Source organism: Molothrus aeneus, chromosome 7 (genome assembly GCF_037042795.1).
Source record: "Molothrus aeneus isolate 106 chromosome 7, BPBGC_Maene_1.0, whole genome shotgun sequence".
NCBI lineage: Eukaryota > Metazoa > Chordata > Aves > Passeriformes > Icteridae > Molothrus > Molothrus aeneus.
This window is the reverse complement of record NC_089652.1, coordinates 37,472,312-37,485,000: the sequence shown is the minus strand read 5'-3', so window position 1 is coordinate 37,485,000 and position 12,689 is coordinate 37,472,312. Positions and strand designations below refer to the sequence as shown.

General features: G+C 48.5%; 1 protein-coding gene across 2 annotated transcripts in view; it reads left to right on the top strand.

Annotated features, from left to right (window-relative positions):
• ARL5A (ADP ribosylation factor like GTPase 5A) overlaps positions 1-4,319 on the top strand; it is a 10,915-nt gene extending 6,596 nt beyond the window's left edge. For both annotated transcript variants that reach the window (XM_066553136.1, XM_066553137.1), the window contains exons 5-6: positions 1,550-1,701; positions 2,353-4,319. In XM_066553136.1, the coding sequence (XP_066409233.1) occupies positions 1,550-1,701; positions 2,353-2,401 (201 nt within the window). In that variant the 3' untranslated portion in view covers positions 2,402-4,319. The remainder of the gene's footprint in view (positions 1-1,549; positions 1,702-2,352) is intronic.
• Positions 4,320-12,689: the final 8,370 nt, after the last annotated feature.

Genomic DNA, 12,689 nt, shown 5'->3' with positions numbered 1-12,689 from the left:
TTAAGTGTCAGAATAAAAAAAATATGCATAAAAATGATGGAATTATAGCCTAAAATATTCCATCTATATTTAACCTATAGCCACGGTTTGGGAGCCTGCAGGAAGGGCACAGCCTCCCATGGATTTCCTTTGAGGAAAAACAAGGGCTTTGCAGAGGATCTTTCAAGTTTTAATATTTTTGTGGGTTTTATTTGTTTTGTTTTATTTTGTTGTTTTTGTTTTTTTAAATGTTTGATGTTTAATTTAAGTTGTTTTTAATAAAATAAATTCTAAAAGAGCAGGTGAGGCTGTGGGATGTTAAATGTGGCACGGGGGGGTGGTGGTTTGGTGCTGCTGTTCAGGATTGGGATTTCAGAGCTGGACTCGTCAGGCTGTTGCAAAAACCTGCGTCTTCTGTTTCCTGCTCTCTCAAGGAAGATGAAGTTGTTAACGAGCTGATTTTGCCGCAGGGAAGGTCTGGAATTCCAGGCAGAGTGGAGCCGATTTGGGAGCAGTGAATGTGCCCTTTGTGTCCCTGCAGGATGTTCCCAGGCTCCCTCTCCAGACGTGACGTTGGAGAGAGCAGCAATGAAAGTCAAATATTGATTTTAAATCGCTTTTCTTTGCTCCTTGAAAACCTTTTCTTTCTCCTAGCCGGTTCCATGGAGTTGCTGTTAAGGCAAAATTGAGTTGTCCAGCTCAGTTCCAGCTATTTTCTGGAGCAGTTGATTATTTGGGAATTAATTTGGCTGCTTGCAAACAGGAGTGTGCCTGATTGGCAGCTCAGTGCTTGAGCTGGCCTGGCTTCCTGGGAACACCTTTTTGCTCTCCAAGGGAAAGATTTGCAATAATATACCTGTGCCTTCATGTAATCCCAGGCAATTTGAGGTAAAATAAGCTTATCCCTGGAGTCACTGTTCAGATTGTCAGTGCTGCTCAGGTGTGCTGGTGTTCGCAGGGGGCCCAGGATGAGGGAAGAGATGAGGATCTGACTCCATATTTCACAAGGCTGATTGATTATTTTATGATATATATTACATTAAAACTGTACTAAAAGAATAGAAGAAAGGATTCCATCAGAAAGCTGACTAAGAATAGAAAAGGAATGACCACAAAGGATTGTGACTGACTGAGACAGTCTGGAGAGCTGGGCTGTGATTGGCCATTAATCAGAAACAACCCCATGAGCCCAGTCCCAGATGCACCTGTTGCATCCCACAGCAGCAGATAACCATTGGGTACATTTTGCTCCTGAGGCCTCTCAGCTTCTCAGGAGGAAAAATCCCAAGGAAAGGATTTTCCATAAAAGATGCCTGTGACACTCAGGTACAGGGGTGCACAGGGCTCTGATCCTCATGGAGCACAGCAAAACGTTGTGCTGAGATTTGTACTCCTCATCCATGGCAGGCATTGGCTGTTTGCTGAGCTGGATCAGGGGGTTTCCTGCAGCTCCTGTCAGCTGCAGCACTTTGCTCTGGAGCATTGTTGCCTGGGGCTCTGGTGTCCCCTCCTCTGCCTCCAAGGGCTGCTCTGCTCTGCTCTGTCATGACCTCCTGTCCTTTCTCCCCAGGACTTGAAGAAAGCAGGGCTGCTGATCTTTGCTAACAAGCAGGATGTGAAGGAGTGCATGACAGTAGCTGAGATCTCCCAGTTCCTGAAGCTGACTTCAATTAAGGATCACCAGTGGCACATTCAGGCCTGCTGTGCTCTCACTGGAGAGGGGTAAGAGGGATTTGTGTCCACAGGAGGGGAAGCTGGAATTATTCTGGGGTTGTATAGTGGTGTTTGGCTTTAACACACATTCCTTCCCTGTCCAGAATCCCAGAATGGTTTGGGTTGGAAAGGACCTTAAAATCATCCCATCCCAGCCTTGCATTGGCAGGGACACCTTGCACTGTCCCAGGTTGCTCCAAGCCCTGTCCAGCCTGGCCTAGGACAATTCCAGGGATCCAGGGACAGCCACAGCTTCTCTGGGCACCTGTGCCAGGGCATCACAGCTTCATAATCTTGATACTTACAAGATTTTTGGGCTCAGAACACCAAATCTGCATAAAATCCATTATGTCACCTCACAGAGATAAGACTTGATATGATTTGGGCTTAATGAGGGTGGGATGAAGTGGGGGCAAACTGAAATGTGGTTTATTAAGAATGATCCTAATTAGAGAGAACTTCATGTCTTGAAGATCTGGGATCTGAATTCTCTGGCCATAGATGATACGCTAAGATCTAGGAAGTGCCATGCAGGGAGTGAGGAGTTTCCAGAAATGATTGAGAGTTCTTGGGAAGAGCTTAAACTGGTGCATGGAGTTACCTTTGGAGTTACCCTGAGAAGTGCCAGCATTCCCTAAATGTTGTCTCTTGTGTCCCCAGGCTGTGCCAAGGACTGGAGTGGATGATGTCCCGGCTGAAGATCAGATGATTTTTAATGACCTCTTTGCACAGACATTGCTGCAGCAGAGCTGTTCCAGTGGCAGATTGGTGGGGTGGATGTATTTATACCGAACTGATGGCAACTGTATTTTCTACATAGCTGCACACACACACACACACACACACAGAGACAGACAGACAGACACACGGACAGGAGCTGGGAGCAGGCACGGGAGCACTCGGGGCTCCAGGTTGGGTCGGGCTCCTCGGAGGACGCGCTCAGAGCTGTGACCAACCTCCTTTCCAAGCTGCCCCTCGGAACAGCCCGGCCTTGGGCCTGGGGAGGATGGAGAGAGGGGAAGGAGCTTTTAATGCAGAGTTTTCTGATCCCATTGCAGCCCTCTCCAGTGGGAGCTGTTGGTTCGTTATCCCAGGAAATCACTGGCCTAGAGGCATCGACTCTCCAGCGTTTCTGAGGTGGCCCACGTTACAAAGGCAGAACTCTTTTCCTGTATGTGTACTGTACATATTTGTGTATATTTATACCTCAATCCTAGGTGAATTGCAATCTGCTCAGACCAGTGTAAAGCTGAATCAGTATGTTGGCAGTAGTGCTAATCTGTGACACGGCCACGTCCCCGTGTCACCCGTCCCTCCGTGTCCGTACGGCTGTAACGTCAATCGCACCTTGGCTCTCCACAACCTGATCAACAAACTCTCTCTTCAGCCCATTGCTTGTTTTCCCACATGATTCTTGGATTAGGGAGGAGGCTGGAATCGATTGAGGCACATGGATTGAGCTTCGAATTCCAGGGTTGGCAAACAGAACAAATTTGCCAAAGAATTGCAGATGAAATGGGTTTTCCTCTTTTATTGTGGTCATCATTGGATTGGGTGATGCTGCAGGTCCTGTCCACTGCTTTCCTTCTCTGCTGTGCTGGTTGATTCAGGTCTGGCAGAAATAGCCTACCTTTGGCTGTCAAAAAGGGAAAAGTATCTTTTCTTTTTCTTAACCAAAGAAGAGGCACAAAAGTATGTTTGGAAGTGTCACTGGAATCGTACAAGTCAGACTCTAGTGAAGTGTTTTTCAGAGGAAAAACTCTCTTTGCTACATAAAATGTGCAGAAACTAAAATGTGCAGATGTATCAATATGCAGTGGAGGGGACTGGATGGGGACTAAGCAGATGACACTACTTGAAAAGCCCCAAGTGACCCACACGAGTTCCAGGGCAGAACCTTTTGAAAGCAGAACCTCCTTGCATGGTCCCCAGGCAGTGTGAGAACACTAGGATCACCTTTCCCTGCTGCAGCTCCTGCTGGGATGGCTGCCCCAGGCACAAGGGGTCAGAATTCCCACTTGAGAGGATCCAGGCAGTGGCATGGTTGGAAATGTCAGGCTCTTCTGTGGGAGATGCATTGGGAGTTCAGCAAAATGAAACCAAACTGTGTTTAAAATGTTCTTCCCTTTCTCAGCCCCGTGCCTGGTAAGGATGGAAAAGGCATTTTAAAGCTTAGTTTGAACTTTTTAAGGTGCTTCTCTTTGGTTCTGGGATAATCTGGTCAGCTCCTGCCTTCCTTCCCACCTGCATCCCTGGGAGCATGGGAATCCTGGGGAAAGGAGGGGAGGCAGTCTCTAAGTCTGTATTTAACAAAGGCAGGTAAAGAATTTAACTTTTTAATCTATTTTTGGTATCTCCAACGCTCCCTGGCTGGGGGATCTGCTGTCTTTGTTAAACATTAAGGTGTACATGCATATATCTCTAGTGCATGCACATAGATCTTGGTATTTAACTGGTATATTGCAAAATGTATCAATGTTTGAAGAATTAACAATTTAATGCAAAGACTCTCTCAGTTTCTCTGACAGTATCTACAAGCAACGAGCTCTGTGCACACTTGCATATGAAATGGAATTGTACATTTTCTAGTCTAAAAAAAGAAAAAGCAGACTTGCTTCTAAACCCAAGTGTTTGGTTTTTGAGTCTTATGTCTTCCCTGGGCTGAATCCACACAGGCTGGGTGAGCTGGGGGCTGGTTGGTGAGAAAAGGAGCTGCTGCTGTTGGTGCTGGAGCAGTGCTGGGGTTTCTGCTGCTTGGTGGTGCATGTGCAGGAGCTCTGTCAGACGATGCAGGTGTGGCTTGTGTTCCAAGCAGATACTCTGTGTTTGCACATGGCTTAGGTTGGTTTTACTCTTCCCTCCCCGTGCCACTTCCCTTGCTGTGGCCTCTGAGGTTCACCTTGTCTTGGTTTCCCCAGTGACCACAGCAGGGCCTGGGAGTGCCTGCACACCCCAGGACTGGCTGCCAGACAGGGCTTTCTGTGCCCTCGGGGCTTTAGGATGCCAACATTCAATTGTTCTCTGGTGTTGGTCAGTGAACAACCCAGTGTTAACCTGATTGCAAACGTCTCTGGGGTCACTGTGAGCTTTCTGTGTTATTTTGTGTTCTTCAGGGCAAATGTAGCCAGAATTCAGCCGTGGCTGATGTTTCCTGACACGTTGTGGTGTTGTCCAGGGCTTTTGGGGTTTAAATGCTGATTTTCAGTCTGTAGAGATGGTCAGCAGAGGTGACAATTCCAGACTCACCTGGAGTGGTTGCTGTGATCAATCCCAGACTCTGTGATCATTTCCAGACTCACCTGGAGTGGTTGCTGTGATCAATCCCAGACTCTGTGATCATTTCCAGACTCACCTGGAGTGGTTGCTGTGATCAATCCCAGACTCTGTGATAATTTCCAGACTCTCACCTGGAATATTTGCTGTGATGGTGTTTGAAGTGCACGTGTGTGAACTCAGAAATGTTCTAAATTTAGCCACTGAGAGGAGCAGCCAAACTTTTGATCTCTCAACCCCTTTGTGTTCTGTGTGAGTGCTCCTTGTTGACAGCGTTTTTCTTTTCCCTGTAGGGGAATTGCCATTTTTCTCCCAGCTCTGTCCACAGCCAGTGCAGGGAGCTTTGCCTCGGTGCTGCTCCCCCTGGGGATTGCAGGGCAGGGTTCCTTGCCCTGGCTCTGACCTTGGTGTGTGATGCTGTTGTTTCACCCTCGGGGTTCTGCTGCCTTGGCTTCCAGCTGCAGCTCAAGCTTTGCCTTTGTTCTCCATGAAATTCATTCTTAGCAAAAGGGAGGGGCCTTAAAAATGGTTTTTGAAGTAATGCTGAAAAATGACATTTTAGTAGCAAAAAAAAAGGTCATATTTCAATAATCTGATATTTCAACTGTTTCTTTTGGTTCAGAAGATCATCAGTTTGGTAAATCATCTCTGGAATATGCTGCTTCTGGCATCTGGGAATTATACAGGTCTTTAATTGTGAGGAGAGGTGGAAAATAAACTTGGGGAATGTGAACAGCTTCATTTTTTAATATCTTTTCTTTTTGGGAGGCTGAGCAGCTGCTCTGCTGAGCACTGTGTAGGTGTGTGAATGGTGAATGCACCTGACCAGCACCTTCCACATCTCTGCAGCTCAAGTGCCTAAATCTAATTCCATAATCAGCTTTATTTCCCATTCCCTTAGAACAGAGATTCGTATCTATAAAAGCCTCCCAGTGTGTGGAAGTGAGTGGGTTTTCCCCTCCCCACACCCAAGTTTTAACAGGATTTATGATAAATTTGTTACAGTTCTCCTATCCCTGCCATTCCAAGCACTTTTCCATTTATCAGGCATCACTGAGTTTGGGACAGGAAGTACTGAATTTGTCCTTGTGTCAGGTTAATTGCTGGAATTCCTGTCAAGGGACTTTAAATAACTCAGTCCAGGAATCCTTGGCCTTGGGAAGCTGCTGATGGCAGTTCTTCCTTCCACGCTGGCTGGTGGAACACTGAAGGTTGTCACTGTCAGATTAATTAGGTATGAAAAGTACCTTTCAGCTAATTGAGCTGAATGTGCTGAGCAGCCCTGGGCAGGGCAGGGCTGATCCCGTGGCACCAGGAGTGGCACTGAGGAAGGAAAATGTCTTTGCACTCATGTGATAATCCAGATGTGGCCTGGGTATAAATCCAGATGTGACTTGAATATATTGTAGTGGTGAATACATTAAATGGCCAAAAATGATGAATTGTAAGGGGCTGCCTCTGCAGCTTTTTATTTCATGTGTGAGAATCAGGAGCAGGAATTCTCTCCTTGCCTTAAGAGGGCCTTACCAGTGAATTTTTCTGTTGTAGCTTTATCCACAGTGGAGTCACTTTACCACCCCGAGCCTTTTAAGCCAGACTTTGGGTAAGGACAGAGCTGGGCGGGGTTTTTAAGCTTTTCCTGTTTGTAAGTGTACAAAACTCGGCTGAGAGTGGAGGAAGCCAGAAAATGCTGCTTTACCTGGGAGGCTGGGAATCCTTCCTTGGCCATCCTCAGCTCAGTGCTCTCCTTGTCTGACTGAGCAGGGGGCCAAGAGAAGCTGGATTCTGTGGAGAGGCTAAAACCCAAAACCAGCTCAGGCTGGGGGCCCGTAGGTGTGGGATGGGGCTGTGTGAGCCAGGCATGGGGACAGCCCCGGTGTCACTGTGCCCGTGCCGAGCGTCCCTGCATGTTCCAGCAGCCTCGGAGCTCTCTCCGGGTGCAGGGCTGGGCTGGGAGCGGGTTTACACCCCACGATGCTCGGGTGGAAGCGGCTCCAGGCAGGGGAGGAGCAGCCCCGTGCGCCCGCAGCAATGCCCACAGCGCGCTCGGCTTCCCTCGGATCTCCTTTGGACTTGGTGCTTCTCTCCCTCCAGACTTTGTCACCTTCCCCAGGGCGGGGCTAACGCTGAGACTGCAGGAAAATGCCAGTTCCGAATGTTTAAAATGATGGCTTCACGTTAATCCCAAGCCTCGGGAGGGCTGGCAGCTCCCAGCTGGAGCAGCCCTGGGGCTGCGCTCACGCATGGGTATTAAAGTCATTTAGCCCAAACATTTTATAGAGCTATTTATTATAGTAAAGGAAAACCAGGATTCTATTCAGCAACTTTACTTTTTTTTCCCCCCTGAAATGTGATCAGAGCATTCCTTGAATTGTTTCCCCTTTGCCACTTTCAGACTCTGTTTTTCATGCAGCTGAAGGGAACTCATTCTGTTTTCTTAATTCCTGTTGAAGTGGAGCAAATACAGATTTGGGCTGGGGAGCTCTGTACCATCATATTTATGCATTTCTGGATGATGTCGATTGCTAATTCTTTAAAACCTACCAGTATTTATGATTTTAAGTTGAAAGCACTTGTAAAAACGTGCCTGTTTGCATTAAACTTTGTGTGTGGGAGTTGCAGTGAAAGTTTTCAAGCAAATATGTGATTGCTGACCTGCTTTTTGGGGCTGTTTAGGTGTTTTTGGGGTGAAATGTGCTGTTCTGCCCAGTCTGTGATGGGGAGGGTTTGTTTGGGGCAAGTTTGGTGATAAGTCTGTGCTGGTTGGTGTCAAGAATGGGAATTAAAATGAGTGTGAAATGTTGTTTTCCTGTCAGAAATGCTGAATCCCAGGGTTGTGCCCCTCTTCCATACCCACATATCCCACACAGGTACCTGTGAGTGCTGGGAGCTGCAGGAAACTTCTTAAAAAGCAAAAGAGATGGGGCCAAAGCTGAGTTAGGAGATCAAATTCCCAGATTGGTGTTCATGGGCTGGATGTGGCACTCAGTGCTCCGGGCTGGATGCCAAGGGGGGGTCGGGCACAGCTTGGACTCGGTGACCTTGGAAGGCTTTTCCAGCCTTGGTGATCCCTGGCTCTGGAAAGGGAGTTCCTGCCCAGCTCTGCAGCCCCACCAGCCCTGGGCGGGCACTTGGGGCTCCCTGGGTCCCTTCCAGCTGCATCCATGGGGTGATCCCATATGGAATGGCCTCCTTGGGTCCCTTCCAGCTGCATCCATGGGGTGATCCCATATGGAATGACCTCCCTGGGTCCCTTCCAGCTGCATCCATGGGGTGATCCCATGGAATGGCCTCCTTGGGTCCCTTCCAGCTGCACCCATGGGGTGATCCCATGGAATGGCCTCCCTGGGTCCCTTCCAGCTGCATCCATGGGGTGATCCCATATGGAATGACCTCCCTGGGTCCCTTCCAGCTGCATCCATGGGGTGATCCCATGGAATGGCCTCCTTGGGTCCCTTCCAGCTGCATCCATGGGGTGATCCCGTGGAATGGCCTCCCTGGGTCCCTTCCAGCTGCATCCATGGGGTGATCCCATGGGGTGACCTCTCTGTAAATAACACACAGAGTTCTTGGAGTTCTGGGGAATAAGGAATTGCAGCAAACCCCCTGTTGGGATGGTGCAGGAGATGCCAAAATGCCTTTGCACATTCCTTATCCTCCCACCTCCCCTTTTGGCTGTGCTGGCCGGAGCTGTTTCCTTTGGGACACCCTTTCCCAGCAGGGTGGGCTCTGCAGTTCCTCCCTGGTGCTGCTGCTCTGCCTGCCCAGAGCTGCTGGGGCTGCCCTGGATCCCTGGCTGGACACTGGGGCTGGGAGCAGCCTGGGACAGTGGGAGGTGTCCCAGCCATGGCAGGGAGTTGGAATTAAATGATCTTTAGGGTCCCTTCCAACCCAAACCAGTCTGTGATTCCATGGCTCTCCTGGGACATTTTTGTGGCGGCTGAAGGAATGCTGAGCTGCCTTAAAGCCAGGTCTTTTCCTGCCTGTCCCTCTTAACTCCATCGTTCCTTGACTTTGATCTAACTCCTGAAAACTGCTTTTAGTTTTCCTTGGAAGCCAGTTGAATATTAGGTGATTAAAAGAGAAGCCACCATTCTCACACTTTATTTTTGTCTGGTTTAGCCCAACTGTGCATTCCTTCGGCCTTTGTGCCTGGTGTGTGGAACTGTGAATAGGCTTTTGAACAGAACTGTTACTTTTTGGCTCTTTTTTTCAGTGTATGAAAGTTAAGACTGCTGAGTTCTCCTTCGTTGTTTTGTTTTTTTTTTTTTTTAATAATACTTTTAAATTAATTTAATAATTAATACTTTCTTGATGCTATTACCACGTTTTAAATTACAGGTTGTGTTGCTCCTCTCTTGTTGCACAGTCTGTATTGAGTTATTCTGAATGTTTTTATTATAATATGGGGATGAACTACATGTAAAGCTACAGAATAGTCAACAATATTGACAATAAATACAGTTAATTCTTGTCATTAATTTTTCAGTTCTGATGTTTTTTACCTTCATTCTTCAGAACTGGAAGGGCTTTTTTCTGTTTCAAATATATGTGTGTATATATATGTAGGCAAGTCATGGGGTCATGCAAAAAGGTCATGCAAATTTCCTTGGGAACAATGAAAATTGTCCAAATTTTTGTACAGAAATAAAGATTTAGTGTAAATGTTGAAGAGTTCTGAGGGAGGGCCTCGTGCTGTGGGATCCTCATGGATGTTGTGTCATTTTTGTGTGTTTGGCTTTGAAAAACCTGGGTTAATAGGGGAAATCAGAGCTGTGTAAGCAACAAATAAACCAAAGTGTCTGTGTGGAGCTGGCCAGGGAATTTCCTGGAGATCCTCCGCGCCTGGGATGCCAAAGGTGCTGCAAAGGTTTAGGTGCTGAATGGAGGAAAGTCCTGAATTTTCCTTGATGTGCAAATCTTCCTGAGAAATCCCAATGTCTGGATTGTCCTACAGGGATGGGCACCCCACCTGTGCCAGGGCTGCACAACCCTTTCCAGGAAGAAATTTTCCCCAATATCCAACTTCACCCTCCCCTGGCACAGCCTGAAGCTGTTCCCTCTCATCCCTCATTCCCTGGGAGCAGGTCCTGATCCCCACCTGGCTGCACCCCCCTCCTTTCAGGTAAGTTTAGATAAAAATGAGGTCCCCCCTGAGCTTCCTTTTCTCCAGGATGAAATCCTGCAGTGCTGACAGAGTTCAGCAGTGTGGGCTGTCCCTGGGGACAGGGACAGGGAGAGCAGCCCCTCTTTGCCATCCTGTGGGCAGGGCCAGCCTGAATCCAGGCACAGCAATTTTCCCACCGTCTGTTGAGACCATTCATTCCTGGTGTTTCCAAGAGAGCACTGGGATAATGTATGAATTGTGCATGTTGGTAAGTGAGGTCTCCTTTAGAGATAAGGAGGGAAAATGCCATTCTTGCAGGGTTTTGCTGCTAGGAGCAGCAGCAGCACTGTTCCAGGCTGAGCCCAGTGCAGGAATGACAGGGTGGCTGGAGCAGGGATGAGGAAGGGCTTGGGGGATATCTGGGCTTCAGCTACTTGGAGATTTAAAATGGAACCTTATTTGTGCTTCTCTGTAAGCAAGAGCCCCTCAGGATTTGGACCATTGGGTTTTTCCTCCCATTTTTCTCCTCCCAGCCCTGGGGAGGAGGCCCAGCTCTGAGGCTGGGTCCTTTTGCCAGAAGGTGTCTCTGCCTGGCAGTGACAGGGAACCTGTGGGGTGGCAGGGATTTAGGGAGGCAAAGGGAGTTAAACCATCCTTGTTGTGTTTCCTGGTGTGGGCACAGCTTTGCTGAGGGCACTGTGCTCCCTTGGCATGCCCTGGCAGGTGGCAGGGTGGATATTCCCAGGACACAGCACAGTGGGACCCACCTGCATCCCAAACAAGCGATGGCAGGGCTGGAGCTGCTCCAGGAAGGTTCTAATGAGCTCCACTTCCCTGCCATCCTCCTGCAGCCAAAGCTGGAGTTACTGTCTGTTCCTGAGCTCAGAGAGTGGCTGGGGACTCAGTGCTCCCATCCCAGCACTTCCCAGAGACGCTGGGAAGGATTCCTGTGGCTGTCCTGTGCAGCAGGGCCAGGGGCTGGGCTGGATGATCCCTGAGTCCCTTCCAAAGCAGGATTTGCAGCTCTTTGAATCTGGGATTTCTTCCTCCAGCTGTTCCCTTCCAGGGAGGCCAGATGGGGGCAGGATCCTCCTCTTTATAGCAAATACTTCAAATGAAGAGTCTTATTGTGCTTTATCCAAGGGAATGAAATTCTTTAGGCCAGTGCAGCCACTAAAAGAAATGCCCTGCTCCCTTTCTTCCCTGTAGTACCACAATGACTTGGGTGGGGCTTGGGGAATTAATTGCCATAGAATTGCTGTTACACAAGGGAAATGTGGAGCAAGGAATCACAGGATCACTGGGCTTGGGAAAACCCTCCAGGACCATCAGTCCAACCATCCCCAGCACTGCCCAGGCCACCACAGCCCCATGTCCCAAGTGCCACACCCACAGGGCTGTGGAATCCCTCCAGGAATGGGGCCTCCATCACTGTCTGGGCTGGACAGGAATTCCAACGAAGGAATTTTCCCCATTCTCCAGCCTGACCCTCCCGGGGCACAGCTCGAGGCCATTTCCTCATCTTGCTGCTCCCCGGCTGTGGGGTCACCCCTGTCCAGCTCTCCGGTGCTGGCTCTGGTTTTGCAGACCATCATCCTTCCTCTGAACGTGCTGCTAAACCTCAGCCCCCTCCGGGCCCGAATTTAATGAGCTGTTTCACAGACCAGTAAACCCCTGAAGTTCGTTTTTATCTCTCAGGATGAGCTTTTATCACAGACAGTCACAGCAATTTTGTGCTGTTTCACTGGGCTCCTGCCGTGCCTGGGACAATCTAGCTTTAGTCTTGCCTTAGTCTATCCTGTTTCTGCTTTTTAAAAAAATCCTCCTTCTGTAAATTTGACATTTTTGTGTTTTCTGGTATTTCTCCACGGTGAAGGGATGGGTTGGTTTTGCACAGATTGTTTTGCTGGCTGTCAACAGCAGGAAAATTGTGTCATTGTAGGAACAACTCCATTCAAACCTGAAAATTATTTACTTGATTTGCAGTGTCACAGCCAAAAAAATTCAGTACACAAAAATATTTGTTCCATGTTTGTGGCTCAGAAATCTGTGGATTGACAACACTTCTGCAGGAGTTAGATTGTGTTTTAATCTTTATTGTGCTTTTCAGCAAAGCTACTCTTGCCAGGGAATCTCCAGCACTGAGAAGGCTCAGCGTGGTGTAACCTGTGTCAGATGAACACTGAATTTTCAGGCTGTGAAGGGAATTATTGCATTAAACCATCCCACCCTTCAGCAGCCCTGATGAGCAGACACAGAGGATGTGCTGGGGATCTGCCACAAGACATTCCCACATGGAAGGTGAGTGGGCTCCTGCCCTGGGAACCAGCGTGTCCATGAGCATCTGGCTCCTGGCATCCATGGGGTGATGGATTTGCTGAGGGCTGTGGTGCTTGGGCCATCTCTGCCCCAGCCAGGGAATTGTGCAGCTGCTTCTGTCCCTCCACTGCCATTATCTCACTTTATAAAAAGCCCCATGAAGTCATCAGGAATGGCCTTCAAAGAGCTGAAAGTCTGCCAGACCCTTGGAAATGAAAACTATTCCATGAATAAAGGTTTCTTCCCCCTTGACCCCTCATTGCAGAGAAAAGGTGCATTAAGAAGCCTGGATCACTTT